General features: G+C 50.5%; 1 protein-coding gene across 3 annotated transcripts in view; it reads left to right on the forward strand.

Annotated features, from left to right (window-relative positions):
• Positions 1-17,054: 17,054 nt before the first annotated feature.
• The window catches only part of GRIN3B (glutamate ionotropic receptor NMDA type subunit 3B), a gene marked incomplete at its 5' end in the record, with an annotated part of 38,522 nt that continues 32,589 nt past the window's right edge, over positions 17,055-22,987 (forward strand). For 2 of the 3 annotated variants that reach the window (XR_014003633.1, XM_081177637.1), the window contains one exon: positions 17,055-17,543. Coding sequence is in view for 2 of the 3 variants with exons in the window: in XM_081177637.1 (XP_081033763.1) it covers positions 17,055-17,543 (489 nt within the window). Of the gene's footprint in view, positions 17,544-18,424; positions 18,499-22,987 lie in introns of those variants that run through there. The other variant, XM_081177638.1, reaches the window with a different exon arrangement.

Below are 22,987 nucleotides of genomic sequence, written 5' to 3' on the forward strand. Positions count from 1 at the left end.
TTCCTTCCCAGGTGGACCGGCTCCTCTACAGCTCAGGCAGAAATCGCTTTCTTGACTGTTGGACCTGTCCCGCCCACTTCATCTTTGCATGCAGCCTGTCTTCGCATGCAGAGAAAGCCCCTAACTAGCAGAGGGGTTGAGACCCATCGGCTGCCCTCAGCTGGTTTAGCCGGCCAGTCAAAACCGTTCCCAGGATTGTGGCCGCTGTCGTCTGCTGGCGGCTTCTAGGAGCCACAGGTGAGGGTGGAGTGCAGGTGGGGAACAAAGAAGAGGAAGACGAAGAGGAAGAGGAAGAGTTTGGATTTGATATCCCGCCTTTCACTCCCTTTAAGGAGTCTCAAAGTGGCTAACATTCTCCTTTCCCTTCCTCCCCCCCAACAAACACTCTGTGGGGTGAGTGGGGCTGAGAGATGCCAGAAAAGTGTGACTGGCCCAAGGTCACCCAGCAGCTGCATGTGGAGGAGCGGGGAATCAAACCCAGTTCACCAGATTACGAGTCCACCGCTCTTAATCACCGCACCACACTGGCTGTAGTGTAGTAGACAAACAACCCCAGAAGGAGCACATAAGACGCCCACGAGAGGTGCTACCCCTCCCATGCAAGATAAAAGCACAAAATAGATAAGAAAACAAGAACAACAGCAAAATAAATATCCAGCAACACCACTTTCTATGAAAGATAGTTAATTATCCATTTATTAGCTGCCAAGCAATTGTCATGGCCAGTTATGGAGAAAGCACGACTCTGCTGTCTCATAAAGCACAGCGGATGAAGGTTTTCCAAATGAGAGATGTGGATAAATGAGCTAATACGAGACGAACGAGGAACGCGCTTGTCTCGGAAGCCTCATCCTTCATGTGGCACCTCTATTATTTATTGGAAGGCAAACTGTCTGGTTTTGTTTTGCTAAATAGGGCTTTCGGTTTGATACTGTGGCATAGCGTGGTGGGGTGGGGGGCCGTGGCCTTGGGCACAATATTCAGAGGGGGAAACAACCAGGTGCCCCATGCAGGGATCCCCTCCACGGCAAAGGCAGCTGAGCAGAGCAGTTTGCCAGGGGCTGCCACCACTGTCCAGGTGCGTCCTGGTGGGACCTGTCCCCACCTACCTGCCGCCAAGGGTCTCTGCTCCCCAGAGTCCAGCCTGGCCTCGCCACCCTGGTGCCGTCAGGGACAAGGAACAGGGGAATTGTTCCCTCTTTGCTCAGTGCCCTGTGCTCCCAGATGGCAGCAGGAGCAGCTCAGGCCCGTGGTGAGTGGGCACGGATCGAGGGAGGTGGGCCAGGGGCGACCCTGGCTGACCCGGCCCCATATTCCTCTCTGTGGGCATCGGGGGCATTTACCTGCCAAGGGCTCCCCCCTGTGCAAGCAGACAGGTGGCACAACACAGCCTTGCTTGGCTGTGGGGTTGGTGGGTCACCTCGGCAGCACTGGTGGCTTGCCTGCCCTGGGCACCTGCAACCCACGCTACACCACTGGTTTGGTATAAACCTTTCCCTCTGTCAACAGAATTTGCACAAATTAGAACATGCCGTGAGCTTAGGGGAAAAGGCCAATTTGGGTCCCTGTTTCAAACAAGATGGTTTTTATCCCAAGCCTGGGGGCTGTAGTCTTTTCTTGGTGAGTTTCCATGGACTGCATGGCAGTGGTAGGTGGGGCTGGAAGGAAAAGTGGGTGGGGCCAATTGTCAGGAGTTCAGCCTACACTCGAGTAGGACCCTGGCAGAGACACATGCCCGGCTGCCATGTTCCCTCCCTCCTGGCCTTTCGTTCGGAAGCTTCAAAAGCTTTCTTCAGCCCGAACATCACAGCAACTGATGCCAACCGACACCGGCACACTCAGGGATCCACAGAGTTTGCGCATGATGTGTAACAGACCTCAGCAACTCAGCATTTTGGCTAATCTACTTTATTGACATATAAACACACACGGAGCACTGCAACATGGCTCCCTCTCTCTCTAGCCTCAGACAGCAAAGAGAAAAAGAACAAAGGACAATAGTCCCACTTCACAGAACACAGGAACACAAACATCTTGTCTCCATCACTTCCTACTCTGTGGAGTCAAAACACATACCGTCATATGATAGACAACAATCCCATGACTGCAATCAGGGAGCAGGAATTCTAACACCAATTTGGACTTCGTCCTCTCTAGGCCCCCTGTCAGGCACCTCTCTGTCATCCTGCAAGCAAGAGGCATGATCAGGGTTCAAGGACACGTGTCTCAGCCAGGCAAAACCACCTGAGGAAGGTGGGAAGGGGTTGTGGCCGGAAGAGGCTTCCCAGAGCCAGGCCTGTGGGCTTCTGGGCTAGCATTACCCTTCGCTCTCTTCGTTCCATGCATCTAATTTCTAGGGGAAGTTTTTCTTTAAAAGCTCTCAGCTCCCATTGGCTCGGACCGGGCCATTTCTTTTCCTACATTTTTATTAAATTCTACTTTTATTTGTATTCCAACATGATGCTCACTTCTTCGCGGGTCCCTCGGGGCTGAGTAGCAAACCTGTGGCTCTTATTTCATTTGTAAATGTGGCAAAAAACAGGAAGGGGGCAGGTTATTAAAGAGATAAAATAAAATCCTTTATGAATAATACCAACAGAAAACCTCACATGGTGGTTAAAAAATGCTGCCCTGAGCCCCTTTGGGAGGAAGAGTTGGTTATAGATTTACATGAACTATTGTTCTTCAGTGACCCTTATCTTCCTGCCTTCGGAACGCCAGCAGACCCGTTTCCGTGAGGGAAAGGGCAGCCATCCGTTCGGCTGGGGCTTACACTCTTGCACAGTCATCAGCCGGTTTTTAAGAGTTTTGTGTTTTTTTAAGGGGGGGAGGGAATTAAGGTTTAGAAAGTAAAAATACGAGTAAGAGGTGGCTGTAGCGGCAGCGCCCCCCTTAGAAAAGAAAATAATTAAAAAGGAAAAAGGAAGGGTGAAATGGGGGGGGACATGTTTTTAAGGAGAAGAAGAGAGAGAAAAGATTTATTTGTTATTCTTATTTTAAGAAAGGGGTGGAGGGAATTGGGATTTAAAAAGTAAAAATATGAGCAAAAGGTGGCTGCAACAGCAGTGCCCCCCTTAAAAAGGAAAATGTTTTTAAAAAGAGGAAAATGGGGGATCAGCCTGTTGTAGTTCTAGGAAGAATCATTGAATTGTCATGCTGAAAGGGGTCCCCAAGGGTCATCTAGTCCAACCCCCTGCAATGCAGGAATCTCAGCAAAAGCATCCAGGTGGCCAGCCAAACTCTGATTAAAAACCTCCAAGGAGGGAGAGTCCACCACCTGCCAAGGGAGACCGTTCACCGTTGAACAGCTCTGTCAGAAATGTCTTCCTGATCTTTAGTCAGAATCTCCTTTCTTGTAACTTGAAAGTCATGGGTTCGAGTCCTACCCTCCAGAGCAGGAGGAAACAAGCTTGCTCCATCTTCCATGTGACAGCCCTTGAGATATCTGAAGATGGCTATCTTCCCTGATTTGGGGTTGCCTTCTGAGATTTGCACCATACACTTAAAGCACATCCGAAGAATCCTGGGAAGCGTAGTTTGCAAAGGGTTCTGGGCGCTGCAGCAGTGAGTGGGGGAAACTACCGTTCCCAAGATTCTTTGCAGGAAGGCGCACACTTTCAGCGTTAGGTGTGTGGCTCTGCCGAGGGAAAGGAAATGTTTCTGAAGGGTGGGTGTGGAATGAACAAGAAGAGAACAGGGATCCTGGAGGGTTTGATGGAGAATGAGAGTTGCTGTAATTAGATATCACTGTAATTAGAAACTACCTGTTTGGGAAGGTCACACTTCAGCCTTGATCTCGCAGTACTAATTGTCCCTAGTAATTGGTTTGGGGAGACTCTGCAAAGTCCCAACCACTGCTGGCGAACTGAGCAAATTAATGTAGAAAACTTAATTAATCCTTAACGAGTTTTTATTTAGCCGTCAAAGGGAGAGTTTCAACACACTCTTGTTCATTGTAAATCAGGCTTGCAAACATTATCCATTCCAAGGTCTACAATCCGTTCTGGGCAACTTTGGGGGGCGGGGCCAGAAGCAAGAGTGGGAGGAGCCACAAATGCAAATTGTTTGCTTTTGGATGGTAGGCTGAGCCCCCCTCTAGCCAGGCAAGGAAGAGGCATTGCAAGGGTCCAAGGACGCAATACCAGCCAGACCAAAACCCTCAAGGAAGCTGTGAGGCAGGGCTGGTGGGGGCGTGGCCTGGGTAGAGTGGGTGTGGCCTGAGGACCAGGTGGAGATGGAGTTTTGGAACTGATAAGACAAAAAGGGAAGCAGCTCTCATTCTGCACCTGGTCCTTGAGGAGCAAAGTGGTTCAACTGAGACCTGGGAGACCAGGGTTCAAATCCATGCCCTCCAATATTTCTCCAATGAAAATAGAGATGTCCATTATTGTTGTTGTTGTTGTTGTTGTTGTTGTTGTTGTTGTACCCTGCCCATCTGACTGGGTTGCCCCAGCCACTCTGGGCAGCTTCCAACATATATAACAACATAACAAAACATTAAACATTAATAAACTTCCCTATACTTAGCTCCTTGGTTCAGGGGTTACATAGCTCCAGGGACGTGGACTTATAAAAAATATTGGGGGGGCCCGGGAAAGCTCATGAATAATAAATAAGCTCATGAATATGCAAATAAAGTGGCTCCGGCCCTAAATAGGGCAAGCCACGCCCCCCAGCCAGCCGATTGGCTGGCTGAGAGGTGTGGCCAGTCGGGATTCCCCTGTTCTCGCGGGGGCTGAAACCGCCAGGAGGAAGGAAATTCCCCCCGGCAGTGCCTTGGCAGTGGCGGTGGTGCTGCGAAGCAGTGAGGCAGGAGCCCCCGCCCCCGGGGATTCCCTAATCTCGCGGGGGACGGCCGGGGCTCTCCCACTAGGGCGCGCGGCTGGCTGGCTGGCTGGCGGGGGACGGCGGCGGCGCTCTGCTGGAAGGGCGCCCGAGATTATTGGGGGGGCTGAGCCCCCCCAAAAAAATTTTTGAGGGGGCTCGAGCCCCCTCAGGCCCCATGGAGTCGGCGCCTATGCATAGCTCCATAAAAAGGCAAAGGGACCCCTGACCGTTAGGTCCAGTCGTGGCCGACTCTGGGGTTGCGGCGCTCATCTCGCTTTATTGGCCGAGGGAGCCGGCGTACAGCATCCGGGTCATGTGGCCAGCATGACTAAGCCGCTTCTGGCGAACCAGAGCAGCGCACAGAAACGCTGTTTACCTTCCTGCCGGAGTGGGACTTTGCACTTTGCACTTCTACTTGCACTTTGATGTGCTTTCGAACTGCTAGGTTGGCAGGAGCAGGGACTGAGCAACGGGAGCTCACCCCGTCGCGGGGATTCGAACCGCCAACGTTCCGATTGGCAAGTCCTAGGCTCTGTGGTTTATACCACAGTGCCACCCACGTCCCACATAACTCCATACTCTCCAGCATTTATCCAATGAACATAGGGACGTCCTAAGGAAAAGCGGGAAATTCCAGGATCAAATCAGAAGGCTTCTGTTGTGAAAACAGTCCAGGTCCAAGGATCTCCAGGCAAACACCTCCAGATGGTGGAGACGTCAGGCACCATCCTGGTACCCAGGAATCTTCCCTTGGTTGCCAGAGGCCGATACCCAGGTGCAAAATGTGCCTAGAGTCTGGCTAATTTTGACGACTCAGACCAATGGCCCATCTAGCTCACAGCGTTAAAACTCAGATATATGAGCTAATCGCCAAATAGAACCTTAAACCTGGCTTAGGGTTGCCACAGCAGGCTCCTTCAGCCTGATGCAGCAGCCTCTTCTGAAGTCCTTAACTGGAGGAAATCGCCGTCCAACGGCTCACGGGCCTGTAGAAAACTAAAAAACCACAGCAGAGCTTCCAAGAACCCAGAGAAGAAGAGTTTGGATTTGATATCCCGCCTTTCACTCCCCTTCAGGAGTCTCAAAGCGGCTCATATTCTCCTTTCCCTTCCTCCCCCACAACAAACACTCTGTGAGGTGAGTGGGGCTGAGAGACTTCAAAGAAGTGTGACTGGCTCAGGGTCACCCAGCGGTGGAGGAGCGGAGACGCGAACCCGGTTCTCCAGATTACAAGTCTACCGCTCCTAACCATTACACCACACAGAGTGTTGATGCCAGTGCCGGATTTATGTGTAGGCTAAGTAGGCTGAAGCCTAGGGCCTCTAAATCTAGGGGGCCTCACCAGCCCTACCGCTCTCCAGTGCCGCAGTCTCCCCTCTCCCAAAATTGTAAACCCAATACTTCATGCAAGGGTAGGGCAATTCAGGCCCAGCAACTATTAGGTCTAGCCAGTGGGGCCCAATTTGAAGCAGTGAGGTACAACTTGATTTTTTTTTTTTTTTTTGTAGGGCCCAGTTCACAGTCAAAGTTTGCATAATCTTATAGATATAAATAAAATCCATCTAGATTGCCCTGGTGTGGGGAGCCCCTTAGGAGCGACCCATGGGGCCCAATTTGGCCCAATTGCTCCAACTGCCTTAAGGTCAGCCCTGATAAGACTGTGCAGGGGTTGGACTGACAAGCCCTGCACCTTCTAGGTCCCTGATTTCACCCATTCAGAGTACAGACTCAAGGACTTGTTATGGAAATAAAGATGGGGCACTCATTGGAAATCAGTTTGTCACTCTTTCCCCCCAAACCCCAAGACAATGAGCCCAGCCACCTTTGATTCACTGTAGTGCATAGGCACTACACTACAGCATGGCCATAAACCTGTACGTTCAACCACTGAAATATACACCCAATATGTAGCAATGGAGATTTGTGTTACTGCTTTATGAATGAACACTGTGTTTTATGAATGGACTCTGTATTTTGTGAATTACCTAAGAGCCACCAATAGGGAGCTCTAGAATCTGGTAGCTAACGAATTGGGTACTACCAAACAGCAACCTCTATTGCTGAAAGCAGGTAACCAGCAGGGAATGCTTCAGCTCAGCCTTTGCACTGTTGACTGAACACCCACTGCTGTGCAGATAATGGAGAAAGCTCATAAATTGTATCCCTTCTGGCATCCTGGCCAACTCTATTGTGCTGGTGTAAACCCTGGTGCACTAGAAGCACAGAATAGCAGCAAATAAAATCCGCTCATACGTCAGCAACTGATAAGATTTATCAACCAGTTCTTCCAAAGTCTTCCTAATTTATAAAGCACCAAAATACAGGCCAAAAGAGAGCAGGTCTGGGAAGAGCGAGGCATACAATGGGCACCACCAGTGAAAAGGCCTTGCTCCATGTAACTCCTGCCCTGTCATTTGATAGAGTGCCCACTTGCCCTCCTTCTTGACATGGAATGCTCTCTATTGGAGTCTCCAGGTCTAGTACAAAGACCATAAGAAGGGAGAGCAGGGACCTTGAAGTTCCCAACAGCTGTTAAGCAAGCAAGCAAGCAAGCACACAGGTCACCTTTGTCACAGTCAGGACGCCTATGTCCTGGCCAGGACTGCACCCAATCTTGTTTTCATACAATCTTGTTTGTCCCCAGTAATCAAAACTATATTATCAACATATACAAGCAGAAAAGATGTTTTCCTTCATTTGCAAGGAATCGTACAAAACAAAGTGGCACTAATAAAGAAAGTTTCAGGGTGGCAACAGAAAGCAAACTAAAAATGTTTTTGCAGTTCATCAAAACTATCCAGCAATATCAAGTTATAGGAAAACTGGTCCTATTAACAGTAATCCTTCTAGTTGGTTAATTTGTTTGGCAACTTCCATGCACATGACGTGTGATGCTAATTATTTTCCCCAAGAGTTAAATGATAACTAATCAGAGGCAGCTACAGGAGAGCTATGAGATTCAGGTGAGGGTCAGATGCCTTGTCAATCCCAGCAGGTATATAAGAGGACGACCCGGCCTGCCCAGCATGGAAGACATGCGTATAGTACGCAGATCTGAAAGGGCCACAAAGGGTAATCCACCCAAAAGGTATGCTGAAGAGTTTGCTAAAACAGTCAAAGCAGATACAGCTGTTGTTAGTAACTCAGAGAAGGTTTGGGAACCTTCAAGCTTCAAAGAGGGCCCAAAGTTTAACCTCAGAGCATGCTGAGCCATGGTTAAATGCCATGAAGGCTGAACGTGATTCCTTAGAGTGGAACAAGACATGGGAACTAGATCCAGGCCTGCCTGGGCAGAGCCATCTTTCCTATTGGGCTTACTGGCGCTAGCCTCTCAGGGGCACCCCAGCGAATGGGGGAGCTGCACAGGTTTGCCAGCGGCCTCCCCTTTCCCTGCACACCCGCCAGCTGTGCCCTGTCAACCATATGGCTGGCGGGTGGGCAGCTTCCCTCCCAAGCCTCTGCGGGAGTAGAGCGATCCCCGCAGAGGCTTGGGAAAAGGTTGACAACTCTGGGAAAGGGGGGCACCAGAGGGATCTTTGCAACATGGCGCCGGATGCGTAAGACGGCCCTGTGCCTAGGCCACATTAGGTTTACAAAGTACAGTTATTGCAAAAGTTTTTCATTGTTAATTTTATGCATTTTTAAAAATCACCATGGTATTTAACAATGCAGTGGTACCTTGGGATGCGAACGGGATCCATTCCGGAGCCCCGTTCACATCCCGAAGAGAACGTAAGATACGACAGTGCATCTGTGCATGCGCGGGTCGCGTTTTGCCGCTTCCGCCGCGTGACGTCATTTTGAGCGTCTGCGCATGTGCAAGTGGCGAAACCCGGAAGTAACGTACTCCGTTACTTCCAGGTCGCTGCGGAGCGTAACTTGAAAACGCTCAACCTGGAGCACATTTAACCCAAGGTATGACAGTATCATCTTATGTCCTTTAGAGGAGAAATTGTGAATTGTAGAATTTTAAATACCCGTCACCATCCTTGGCTTCACTTAATTTTGTTTATAACACTCTTTCATTTTCTTCTAGTTGCGAGGGTGGCGGGAGGGGCCTCACAAGTGGAGTAGCCCAGGACCACTCTTCATCTAAATCTGGCCCTGGTTGTTGCCACCTAGACCCCAAGGCTCTGCAGATCAGCACTGCAAAATCCAAGGAGACATTTCAGAAGCCCTCCACGCTGGGGAAAATATGCTGGTTTTATCCTTCCTGGGCTTGGGTTTTTCGTTTGCTTTAAGAAACGCATTCCAAGACGCTTGTTTGAGCCTCTCTGAAAGTCCCATCTTCCCTGGGAACAGTGATCTCCTTAAGACTTTCTGCAAGCACTCTCTTGAAAACATCCCCCCCCCCCGCTCTCCCCCAGCTCCCTGAAATGAAGTCTGGGGCTTAGATTTTTGAATTCTGGTCACACGCACATCGGTGCATGACTGAGGGAAAGCGGCGGAGAGTGATAATAACAGGACGGCTTAGCTCTGGTTACTAAAAAGAGAGCTCTCCAAACGGTCTGGCTTTCGCAAGTCCCATTCAATGCCTATAGACACCAAAAGGCTTTTTCGCTGCCAGGATTAATGCCACCACAATAGAGATCTCTGGAATCCGTAATGGAGCCAGGGCGGGCAGGGAGCCGGTGCCCCCACAATCCTGCCGCATTAACCCCCCTGAATCTGCCGAAGAGATTTGGCTGGCTGGCTGTGGGCATGCAGGCTGCAATATCCCGGGTGAGTGGGTGGGTGGGTGACGGACGTTTGGCGCATTGGCACAGCCCATCGCTCCATGCCAGCGCTGCCGCTGGGCGCCACCTGTTGTCACACACCCAGTGCGCATAGGTAGGGACGTGGGTCTGATGGCGGAGAGGGAGGGGGTATCTGTGTGGGCGTGGGCGTTTTTCAATTGCAAAAAGTCCTAGGGTGTTTTTTAAGGGAGGGCTTTAATCCCTGTGCAACTGTCTTCTCTGAGGCTCAGCACTCAGTTTGCATGCACAAGGTCCCGGGATCATTGCTCGGCATGCCCAGGATTGGGGGCAGGAGAAGGTGGCCTCTTTTGACCTAAGAGGACCCCCGCAGCTGGGTCAGGCCAAAGGGGGCCCAGCATCCTGTCCTCCCAGCAGTTGCCCAAAATGGGAAACCCCACAAACACGATCTGAGGGCAACAGCCTTCTCCAGTTCTGGTTCTCCTGCGTTCTAAGCTAGACTGGCTCTCTCCATGGAGGCTCCATTCAGGAATGGGATAAGAAGCAGGGAAGCGTCTGGATGCTAAAGTGATAACGCCAAAGAGGGTTCCTCCAAACCAGGACTGTAGCTGGGGGGGGGGCACCCTGCCTGGGTGTGTGTGCGTGTGTGTGTGCAACTGTGAGAAAGGTAAAGGTAAAGGGACCCCTGACCATTAGGTCCAGTCGCGGCCGACTCGGGTTGCGGCACTCATCTCATTTTATTGGCTGAGGGAGCCGGCGTACAGCTTCCGGGTCATGTGGCCAGCATGACTAAGCCGCTTCTGGCGAACCAGAGCAGCACACGGAAACGCCGTTTACCTTCCCACCTATTTATCTACTTGCACTTTGACGTGCTTTTGAACTGCTAGGTTGGCAGGAGCAGGGACCGAGCAACGGGAGCTCACCTTGCCGCGGGGATTCGAACCGCCAACCTTCTGATCAGCAAGTCCTAGGCTCTGTGGTTTAGACCACAGCGCCACTCGCGTTCCATGCAACTGTGAGTAGGGGGTGCCAAACTGGATCTTTGACCCGGGTGAAATAAAGCCTAGTTTTGCCCCTGATCTAAGTCTGGCATCCTATTTTCTTGTCGGGCAACCAGACCCATCCAAAGAGGACCTGAGTGCAACTGAAAACTCTCCCCAACAGCAGGAACCCAGAGTCGGCTGCCTCAGATTCTAAGGCAGCCATCAGGACTAGTAGCTAGCGACTGACCCCTCCCCTCCACGGATTTGTCTAATGCCAGACGAATGGATTTTAAAGCTAATGGACTCTGTGGAGCTGGCAGAATGAACAGCAAAAATAAGAAATCAGCATGACAGACTGTTCATGGAGGGACGGAAGTCCTTTTTGGAATATCTGAAAAAATATCATAACCAGGTGGATTTGCGAGCAGAATTTGAAATATGAGCAGCACTAGAAGATTGATAATATCTGAAAGGCAATTTGTCTTAGAATGAAGTATGCAAATGGGATGGGATTAAGAACAGCATGGAGGGGAATACAGGAAGTCAAGTCTTAAAGAGAAACGCACAACACATTTGGAATCTGGAATTTATAGGTAAAGATTTTAAAATTTAATAAAAATTGGGCAAAAAAACAAGGATTTGTCTAATGCCTTTTCAAAGTCGGGCAGGCCGAAGGGGCTCATCTAATCCAGCGTCCTGCTCTCACAATGGCTGACCGGATGCCCCCCAAAAGAAGCCTCCCAGTGGGACTGGACCACAACAGGAGCAATTCTGCCCACTTGCCACCTGGGCAAGCACTCGTTCACCAGCCTGTCCTACCCCGCAGGGTTGTTGTGTGGGCAAAAGCAGAGATTGTCAGAAGGAAGACGAGACCAAAGAATATTATTTACAGTATATGATAAAGGTAAAGGACCATTAGGTCCAGTCATGACCGATTCTGGGGTTGTGGCGCTCATCTCGCTCTACTGGCCGAGGGAACCGGCGTGCAGCTTCCGAGTCATGTGGCCAGCAGGACCAAGCTGCTTCTGGCGAACCAGAGCAGCGCACGGAAACGCCGTTTACCTTCCCGCCAGAGCGGTACCTATTTATCTACTTGCGCTTTGACGTGCTTTCAAACTGCTAGGTTGGCAGGAGCAGGGACCGAGCAACGGGAGCTCACACCGTCGCGGGGATTTGGACCGCCGACCTTCTGATCGGCAAGTCCTAGGCTCAGTGGTTTAGACCACAGCGCCACCCGTGTCCCACAGTATATGATAGCCATCTTCAAATATCTCAAGGGCTGTCACATGGAAGAGGGAGCAAGCTTGTTTTCTCCCGCTCTGGAGGGCAGGACTCGAACCCATGGCTTCAAGTTACAAGAAAGGACATTCTGACTAAACGTTTGAAAAAACTTTCTGACAGTGAGAGCTGTTCCACAGTGGGAGGCTGTAGACGCTCCCTCCTTGGAGGCTTTTAAGCAGAGGTTGGACGGCCATCTGTCATGGGTGCTTTAGCTGAGATTCCTGCATTGCAGGGAGTTGGACTAGATGACCCTTGGGGTCCCTTCCAACTCTATAATTCTTTGATTCTATTATTCATTTAAAAAAGAAAAAAGAAACCAGACCAGTCCTATGTTATTCCTGGAGGTGGAGTCAACAATTCAACGTACTTGCTGGAATCTGGCTCGGAAAAGAGCAAGGGGCAGCCGCGACTGACATTGAATTGCACTGTGCAAAAAAACCTTCCGTGCGTTTTTGACGTCTGCTTTGCAGGAGCGGTGAGGAAATCCGAGTTGCCCGGCTTTTCCAAAGCGCTACAAGGAAATTGTAAAATTAGCAAGAGGCGGCATCTCTGTCTCTCTCTCTCTTTCTTTCATTACTGATAAAGCTAAATGGAGTCAGGCTATTCAAGGTTCTCAATTGGGGCTTATGACTTTTAGCCATGCAGAGCACGTTCCGGGGCTGTTGCGTACAATGCTCCAACAAGGAGGACATCATCAACCGAAAACAAGAGGGAGGGAAACCCGCAATAATTCTGCATCACAAAAACCCCAGAGTTTCGCAGTCCTGCATACAAACAGGAGCATCTTAAGTGCATCCACAAAACTGTCTTATTCTGCGGAATACGGCACAAATTTCTTTGCAAGGAGGTCTTGCATACTTTTCCATCTCACACGGCTCTTGCCTATCCCCTTCGTTGCCCTGAGATCTAGAAACTTGCAGACCCTCTAAGCGTCCCTATTGTCCAGGGACAGTTCTGGATTTACAGAAGTGATTTGATCTCAGAATGTCCCACTTTTCATCAGAGATATTGAGTGTATAAAGTTATGCGACACCAAAACAAGGAGATAAGTAGGATGTTTTTGAGCTTTTTTAAAAAGTAAAATTGCCCAAAATGGCACTGCTGACATGGGTTGCCATACGTTCGGACATTTTGCTAATTTCCAAATTTCCGCCCGGACAACAGTAGTATTGTCTGACAGCAGTATTCTGGGTATGTCTAGGAAATTCTGCAACCCTCCAGTAAGGAACTGGACAACCTTTAGAAGACACCTGAAGGCAGCCCTGCAGAGGGAAGCTGGAAGCTGCCCAGAGTGGCTTGGGCAACCCAACAAGATGGGAAGGGTATTATTATTATTATTATTATTATTATTATTATTATTATTATTATTACTACTAAGTAGGGTGTCCCTTTTTTCATCAGAGAAACGTTGGAGGGTGTGGACCTGAAGCTGAGAAAGCAGGGCCAGTGGAGTGCGAGGAATTCCCCCGGTTTATATCTCACTTTGGCAATTCACGTTGCTTGTTTCTAACCCTGGTGACTCTGCTTTGCCTCCACAGTTTTGCCATCTGAAATATGGGAACATTAGCCTACCTTGCAGGCCTGTTGTAACCGTCAACTAGTACACGGAACATTGGAAGTGTTATCATATATATATATTATATTATTAATACAGTCAAGCTATTTATGGCACTCAGAGTCTGTTTCTGTTTCCCCCTCTCTGAACAGTGGAATCATAGAATTGTAGAGTTCGAAGGGACCACCAATGGCCATCTAGTCCAACCCCTCGTAATGCAGGAATCTCAACTAAAGCACCCATGACAGAGGGCCACCCAACCTCTGCTTAAAAATCTCCAAGGAAGGAGAGTCCACCTTCTCCCGAGGGAGTCCTTCCACTGTAGAACAGCTGTTCGTGTCAGAAAGTTCTTCCTGAGGTTTAGTTGGAATCTTAAAGCCATGGGTTCGAGTCCTGCCCTCCAGAGCAGGAGAAAACAAACTTGCTCCCTCTTCCCTGTGACAGCCCTTGCTTGAGATATTGGAAGATGGCTCTCATATCTCATCTCAGGCTCCTCTTTTCTATGCTAAACATGATTAATATCCAATGGATATTAATTATTATGTATATGTTATATTTTCCTTAAGTGGCGGGGAAGCGTCTAGCACCAATCAGCCCAGTGGCTTTGACCTCACAAATGTAAGCTGTCCGGTTTCTGTGAGGGAAGGGGAAGGTGTAAGTTTGGCTGGGATTAAAACCTCACTGAGAGCCACACGAAGGAGGACAGGATTTGTGAGTGCAGCCGAACAGAGATATTGTATGTTTTTATATGTGTTGTAAGAGTGGCTCGGGAAACCCAGCCAGATTGGCAGGGTATAAATATCATCATCATCACCATCATCTGGTAGGGCGGCTAAGGGCGTCCACAGGCAAGGAGGCTGAAAGATTCAGTAAGGTGAGAGAAAAAAGGGAGACAGAGAACTGAGATGGGGAAGGCCTGGTGAGGAGGTGGTGCTTTCACGCAGCTCCCGGACTCTAACGGCGTTTTAATATTTTGCCACCTTGCCAAAATCCCCTAGTGGTCCGTGAAGGGCTTCCGTGACAGCGAAGGGTAACGCAGGTTGAAAACACAATTACCGCCGTAAGCGAATTGATCTCCAAATAAAACAGGAGAGAAGTGAATGGGGACGGCATTCATCAACAGGCCGCTGAAAAGGAGGAGAGCAGCGAAAGCCTTTTGTGGCTGACGCTCCGCACGCGTGTCTGCGCTTCTCATCCCTGGCCGTTTGACTGGCTGGCCTTCTCCGGGGTCCCAGTTAAGGCACAGCCCTCCCCACTTCATACGTCCCCTGTGCCTGGAATTCGGAGATAGACTGTGGCTGAACAAGGAGGTTTTACTTAGCTGTCATGGCTGACCACCATTTGCAGACTGCTTAAAATCCTGAGTTTGGGTCTTGACCTGTTTGTTGTGGGATTTGCTTTCGCTCTGTGTAAGACACGAAGGTGTGGGTAAATCGGGGAAGTGGGGTGGGATGTGTGTCTGCTCAAGGGGTTGTCAGACTCCAACTCCCATCAGCCTTAGCTGCCAGTCGGGGATGATGGGACACAAAGTGCAATATTATCCAGAGGTCACAGGTCCGTCAACTGAAAAAGAGGCATTCCCTGCCCCAGGCAAGAAATAGAAGGGTGCTCTTTTTTTTTTAAAAAAATTTTTAATTAAAAAATAATTAAAATGGCTGCATACAAATTCAATTAAAAAAAAGAAAACAGCACAAAGCAATACATGGTGCAACAACTGCTTCTATTTTAGTAGGGCTGCTAAATTATTACTGGGATTTCAAAAGCGGAATTGACGCCTGGGGTGGGGGGATGAATTTATCCTGGATCTTAGGCAAATAGTGGGTTTTTTTGGCATTTTTGTGAAAAAAAAAAGCCCAACAAGTTTGGGGTTTGTTTAAAAAAGTTCAACAACTTTGGAGTCTTCCCTAAAAAAGGACCATTTTAGAAGATGCCTTTACTAATTTTAGAAGATGCATTTCCTTGCAAGAGAGACGAATGCTTCTTCCTAGATTAATGCAGATAAATCTCAATTTACCAGTCTTTTGAACAGTTTTTTTGTATATCATGTGAGTTTTAAAAGTATACTTGTGAATTTTATAAATTTTATGACTCTAAATATGAACAGGAGGAGTTTAATAAGAACACAGTTTGGGGGGGTACGGCATTCTGCATATGTTCAGAGCAGCTCTTTCCACTTTTCGCAACCCGGAGCCTGAGCAAAATTTACGCTGAACCCAGTAACTTGCTTCGGTCAGTGGGCAGCCAGAATGAAAGCTAAGACCTTTCCCTCTTCTGTTGATCTCAGCATTTGTTGTTCCGAAGATAGACTGCTTCTGAACCTGGAGGCTCCATCTGCTGTTCTACTAACATAACCAAGGGGGGCAGGGGGGCAACTGCCCACCCTCCGAAAATCAATAAAAATACATAGCTAACTGAGGTTCTGCCCCCCCCAACAAAAATCCTGGCTACGCCCTTGGTACCTAATGCCCCTCTACTGACCTCTAATTAGTGAATTCGGCTAATGGGATCAGAACTAGCCAATCTTTTTAGCGGTTTTGGGTGCCCATGTCCAGTGTCGGCATCACCAACCCTGCCTTCCTCTGCCCCTCTGTGTATGCTCAGAGATTACTGTATTTTCCTTTTCATCTGACACTCCCCCCCCCCCAATCCGCGTTTCTGGAACAGTCTGGTGCGCCCCAGCCCAAGTCTTCTCCCACCTCTGTGCCTTTCTAGCACCTTCTCCGAACTTTGCACGTGCCCATGGACACACGCGCGCAGCCTGCTTTCCCACAGAGCTGGAGCCCGCCCTCAACCTCTCCTTTCTCAGCAGCGTCTATTCCGATCCCTTGTTCCCTGCACTCTGCACATGCTCCATTCCCTTCGCATCTCCGATCTCTCGCTTTGCCTCAGTCCTCCACCCCTTTCCCCGCTCCGCACTCTGCACACACCCAGAGCCCGCCGAGCTCACGTCCCTCCTTCCCCCCTGCACTCTGCACATGCTCTGCCTGCCGCATGCCCTCCCCACAGCTCCTCCCTCTCCGCCTCTCCGCGCTCTGTGCATGCCCAGAGACTCCTTGCTCGCCTCGCGCCGTCTGCATCTCCTTGGACGAAGCGCAGACCTCTCACCTCACCTAGATGACCCTTCCAACTCTGCCATTCTAGGTTTCTGCGATTCTTCCTCGCCCGCGCTCTGTGCATGCCCAGAGGCAGGCTCGTCCTCCTCTCCGCTTCCTCGCCTCGCGCCGTCTGCATCTCCTTCGCCGAAGCGCAGACATCTCTTTCCGACGCAGCCTATATATGTGTGCTGCTTAGGGGCGCGTTAGGCGCCCGTGCCAAGCGGCGCTTCTCCTCTCCAACAGGCTGGCGAGGGTGCCATCATCTCCCAAATACCATCTTCATCCCCAGGTTGGCAGGGTCGCCCTCTGCCGCCCCTAGCGGCGCGCTCCCGCCAGAGCAGCCTCCAGCTCCGCCTGGGAGCGAGCGAGCAGCAGCCAGAGCGCGGGAGCGGAGGCGCAGCGGCGGCAGCGGCTGCGTTTGGATAGGGCGGGGGGGACCTCACTTTCCCGCTGCTCCTGCTCTTTCCCGCTGCTCCTGCTCTGCCCCACTTCCGCGGCCCCTGATGGGCGGGCCCTGGGAGACCCCCTCCCGGCTGCCTCCTTAGGGGACCCCCCACCCAGCGCGGGTGGGGGGCGGGCGCAGGGGTTGCGCGCCCCTGCGCCTTGCGCGCCCTGCCCTATGGAGAGGCGCCGGGCGCTTTGCTGCTGGTGGTGCCTGTCGCTGCTGCTGGCGGGGCAGCCGGCGGCCCGGGGGCACCCGCAGCCCTGCCACATCCTGGCACGGATCGGGCACACCGTGCGCCTGGGCGCCCTGCTTCCCCGCGCGGGCGAAGCCGAGAGCCGGGCGCGCAACGCCCTGGCCCGCGCCAGCCGCACGGCCACCTCCGCGCTGCCCTACAACCTCAGCCTGGAGGTGGTCCCCGGGGCGCCCCGGCAGAGGGACCCGGCCTCGCTGGCCCGCTGGCTGTGCCAGGCGCTGGTGGTGCGCGGAGTGGCCGCCGTGCTCGCCTTCCCCGCGTCCCGCAGGGAGCTGCTCCAGCTGGACTTCGCCGCCGCCTTCCTGGAGATCCCCTTCGTCAGCATCCGGGAGGAGGAAGAGGAGGAGGAGGAGGAGGAGGAAGGCAGAGGGGGACAAAGTGCGAAGACCCCCATGCCCTTCAGGAGCCGGGTAAGGAGAAAAGCACCTCCGCTTTCTCATTTAAAAAAATCCTCCCCGGTGGAGAGACTCCTAGGGCAAGAGCAGTCTACCAGCCCACTAGCAAGCAGGCTACAGATTGACTTGGGCAGGGCTTTTTTCCAGCTGGAACTCACCAGAAACCTCTCATGTGGGTAGCAAGGATTTATGTTGTGGGGTCAGGTTTTATGTTTCGGAGGCAGAACCGAGCTCTGCAAAACAATTGATCGGTTAGTTAAGTATTTGTACTTATTTACTTGATTTAGGGGGGTGAAGCTGCCCCCTGCCACCCTTGGCTACGCCCCCATTGCCATTATAAGAGAACAAGGGAGGTGTTCGTGGTGAGTTCTGGCGCTTCTTTCTCTATAAAAATAACACTGGATTTAGGGATCATGGAATTGAAGAGCTGGAAGGGTCATTTAGTCCAACCCCCTGCAGTGCAGGAATCCTGCCCACAGCCGTCTTGGACTCAAATAACTGACCTTCTGGTTGGGTTCCTTGAGTGATGGACCTGGAAGGGACTTCGTGGGTCATGTGGGCAGGGCCCACCCTGCTGTGCCGAAATCTTAGCTTTGATTAGTTATATGGTTGAACCTCCACATTCAAGGGCAGTCTACCTTGGAGAGGCCTCAGGGACAGGTAGCTAAATGAGGCTGTCATTGCCCTTCAGGAGGAAGGAGGAAGGCAGCCCTCCCTGTCAGAGAGCCTGCTCACAGGATTCTGCTCACAGAATGATAGAATTGTAGAGTTGGAAGGAACCTCAAGGCCACCCCTTGCAGTGCAAGGATCACAGCTTTGCATGGTTGGTGTCTAGGAACATCCACAGTCAGGAGCAGTCTATCTTGGAGTCATTCAGGCAGCGCACAGGCTAAACGTGGCTATTAATTTAAAATATTTCTCCACCCATCATATGCAAAGTCCACAGCTGGTTACAGCTACATTACGAATGGTAATAACGTAATATGATCTATTATTTTTTATTGTCCTGAAATACTTGTTATTCTTATTACTTGCATAACTCATTAATACTGCTGTGATTGTGGCCATCGTACCATTTTATAATGCAGTATTGTGTTCTTTTCTCATAATTCAAGAGTTATTATTACTTACATAACTTATTAATACAACTGTACTGTATTAATTGTATGTAAGGCAACGCATAGGATCATAGAACTGTAGAATTCAAAGGGACCCCCTTGAGTCATCTAGTCCAACCCTCTGCAATACAGGAATCATGTCTACTCAGAATTAAGTCCCACTTGAAGCCATGGAGCTTGTTCCTGAGTAAGCAGGTAAAGGATTGCAGCCCAAGTGGCTGTTATGTCCGGGGTCAATCTTACCTGAAGGTCCTGGATGCAGGGGGAGAAATGGCAAGGACTGTCTGCAGCTATTAGCTATGATTAATAATCCTTTTATTGCTTCGATCCCTGAGCTTCCATGTTTGGGAGGAGTCAACCTCTGAGCACCAGAGGCTGGCAAAAGGCAGCAGGGCAGGCTGTCCCTGAGTTGTGAGTACATCAGGCGAACTTCCATTGCAGGGGCAGTCTATCTCGGCTGGAGAGAAAGGACCGGGGAAGGCTGTGAGCGTCTTCCTCCATCATCAGTGTTGCCAGCTGCCTTTTGGGTCCTCCTTCCCCTTGAGAGGTCGGCTGCATCTGAAGCTGGAAGCTTGAGGGAAATCTGCCGATCGCAAATGCCCATTTTGCACCCGTGCTAAGAGGGAGGTTGTGGATGGATAATAAGTGGTCAAGGATAATCAGGGAAGGGTATCCCTTTCCCTGGTTGGCTGCACTAGATGGAGACCTCAACTGGTATTTCTTCTTGAAGTGAACAGAAATATATATTCTAATAATGATGATGATGATGATGAGGTACCCAAGGGTCATCTAGTCCAGCAATGCAGGAATAAAAAATAACAACAGCCCTGTAAGTTCATTGCTTCTGCCCTTAAAAGGTTCTGTCAGCTCCTTATTAGCCTTTGCGTTGCAGGGGGTTGGACTGGATGACCTTTGTGGGTCCCTTCCAACTCTATAATGAAACTGAGCCTCTCTATATAGACATAGTCTACCTTTGAGCACCAGCTGCCGGGGACTAGGAAGGCAGCATCGCCTTTATTCCATGTCAGTGTCCTTTCTGAGGACATGGATCTGTCTCCTGTTTGGAAGCAGGATGTGGTCCTTTCGCCCCAATCTCAGCAAGGCCACCCGCATCCAGGGGGTAGTCTACCCCCTGGTGCTACGGACAAAGAATTAGTGGGCGTCCATTTTGCACCCCACTGTTGGAGACAGGAAACTGGGGTGCGTAAAACCCTTCTGTTTCGGGGGAACACACACACACAGAACTTTTCCTTTCCCACGCCTGTTCAGTTTGAACCCAATGTTATCCCTACTCAGAGTAGACGTACTGAGATGAAAGGCACTGCTTACTCAAGATGATCAGTCCCAGTAAATGAGGCACAACCCAACAGGGTGGGTTTTTAAATTGAGGGGGACGATGACTGTCATTAGGCTTTTCGGCTCTCAGCCCAGGACCGTCGGCCTGCCTGCTGGCTTTTAATGCCGGTGATTGATGCAAGAGGTGTCCGATCGCCCCGCTCTGGAATAAACAGGCGCAGCTGAGCAGTTGTTCAAAAAAGAATGAAGCCTGTCGATGGGATGTCATGCTCAGACAGGCTCTGGGCCCCGAGCCCCGTTTGTGGCTCATAAATCAAGATAGGAAAGCAGAGGGGTGGGCGGGTGTAATCCTGCCACGGTCCTCTGCCAATTCATGCTGGGAGTCAGTAATCCTCCCATTGAGCTGGTCTGTTTTACAGCTATAGATATAGATACTGGAAGATTCACTTAATAGCTCAGCTGGTTACAGTAAATGCTGAGAACGCCAAGGTTGCAGGTTCGATCCCCGTACGGGGCAGCTGCATTGCAGCGGGTTGGACTAGATAACCCTCAGGGTCCCTTCCGACTCCACGAGTCTGTGATTCTACATCGATATCCTTCCTCTGCACACATGAGCCCAAAGCCACCAGGAACCCCATCTGTGCCAGGCTCTTGGCCGTTCTGCGTTTAATTTCGTTTCTTAACGGGAAAGGATTTGGTAGCTCTCGGCCTGGGAAGTTGATTTATATCGGAGGAGACGGTCTAGCTCAGGGCTGCTGGACACTGGCGGGCAGAGACTCTCTGGAAAAGATGTTGGTTGGTCCTCAAGATTCTGGTTTGAACAGGGTTACCAGAAGCTCAGATCCTTTGGCCCATCAAAATTAGTGTTACCTGCACTAACTGGCAGTGTTTCAGGAAAAGAGAGGCACCCAAGGTTGCCCAGTAAGCTTTGTTGACAGAAGGCAATTCGAACCCAGCACACTCTGCTTCTTCCTCCACCACGCTACCCATTGCACCGCACCACCTCTGAGAGCTGAGAACCGGCAGCTTTGCTACTGCATAGCTCAGTCTGTAGAGTATGAGGCTCTTAATCTCAGGGTTGTGGGTTCGAGTCCCACATTGGGCGAATGTTTCCTGCGTTGCAGGGTGTTGGACTTGGGGGTCCCACCCACCTCTACAATTCTGCAGTTCTATGTTCTTCATACCCTGGGTCAAAACAGATACACCCCCTCCCCCTGGCAAGCAGGCCTAGTGCAAAGACTCTGCCCCTTGTTTTCCCAGCAGATGACAGCAAAAAAAATCGGTCATTATTATTTTTTGCAAAACTTGGAGTTAGCCCCCCCCCAACTCTCCTTGAATGCATGGGGAATGCAATTGCAGTGGGGATAGGGGAAGAAATTGCTAATCAATATGTGCTGGGGCACCGGGACCTTGTTACAGCAGCAGCCGTCTGTTGCTGTTTCTAGGGACAGCAACACCCCAACAATGCCTTTTGGATTTGGGGAGCAGAAGATAGCCAAATCAGGTGCAAAGATTGAGGTGGAATCTGGTTCCAGCTTTAGAAGGAGTTGGTTGTTTTGTGACACCAAACAAGCTCAGGTCTCCTTCTCCGTCTTTGCCACTCAAGGCTGCTGTTTGGAAAAATCCAGGAATTATTCCAAGATGATAAATAGTAATATCCTTCCAAGGTCTTGCCAAGATCTGGGGGCAAAGGGAGGGATTTGATTTGATTTGATTTGATTCTTTCTTTTCTGTTGTTTCCCCTCCTTTCAATTGCGCTGTCTTGTCGCCAGGACATTAGTGATCTCAGAGAATTCCTTCCTCGTCGCTGGTTTCCTTTGGTCCAATTCCCCCCAGCCAATATAGGCAATCTGTATTTTGCTCACAGGTTCTCGATGGGGGAAGGAGGGAGAAAAAAACCAATTCCCTCTCGGCGCAGAAGCAAAAGGCTCGATTTTAAACAGGTTGCCAAATAAACCTGAAAAAGAAAAGCACAGCCTCTTTCAAACATCACATTTTCAGACCTGTGAGGTGCATGTTTCCCAGGGGCTGGATGTAGAGAGGTGCGCTCTTGTGGCATTTAAGCACATAAGAAGTCCAGCTTCCTATCTCCACAGCAGCCAGTCATATGCCTCAAAGGGAAGCCCACAGCAGAATAATAAGAATAATAATTTTATTATTTATACTCCACCCATCTGGCTGGGTTGCCCCAGCCACTCTAGGCAACGTCTGACACATATATACCAAACATTAAAACTTCCCCAAACAGGGCCTTCTTCAGATGTCTTCTAAAAGTCATTTGTTTATCTCCTTGACATCTGATGGGAGGGCATTCCATAGGGCGGGCGCCACCACCGAGAAGGCCCTCTGCCTGGTTCTCTGTATCCTCACTTCTCACAGTGAGGGAACTGCCGAAACGCCTTCGGAGCTGTTCTTCCATGTTTGGGCTGGGTGATGGGTATCCTTCAGGTATCCTGGGCCGAGGCCGTTGAGGGCTTTCAAGGTCAGCACCAACACTTTGAATTGTGCTCGGAAACGTACTGGGAGCCAATGTAGGTCTTGCAGGACTGGTGTTATATGGTCCCAGTCACCAGCTTGGCTGCCGCATTCTGAATTAGTTGTCATTTCGGAATCACCTTCCAAGGTGGCCCCACAGAGAATGCCTTGCAGTAGTCCAAGCGGGAGAAAACCAGAGCATGGACCACTTTGTCGAAACAGTCTGCAGGGAGGGTCTCAGATGGAGCTGGCAGACAGCTGCGCTGGACACAGAATTAACCTGTGCCTCCATGGACAGCGGTGAGTCCAAAATGACCCCCAGGCTGCGCAGCTGGTCCTTCAGGGGCACAGTTTCCCCATTCAGGACCAGGGAGTCCCCCACCCCTTGTCCCGCACAAAACGGCACTTGTACCTTGTCAGGATTTAACCCCAATCTGTTAACTGCCACCCATGTGAGAGCAATAGTGTTCTCCCACACTTGTTTACCACTGTTCTAGGGTAGACTGCCTCTGTTCATGCATGCTCCACTGAGGAATCATAAGAAACTCAGAAAAGCCCTGCAGTGGGAGC

Source organism: Podarcis bocagei (assembly GCF_964188305.1).
Source record: "Podarcis bocagei genome assembly, chromosome: 18".
NCBI classification, from domain to species: domain Eukaryota; kingdom Metazoa; phylum Chordata; class Lepidosauria; order Squamata; family Lacertidae; genus Podarcis; species Podarcis bocagei.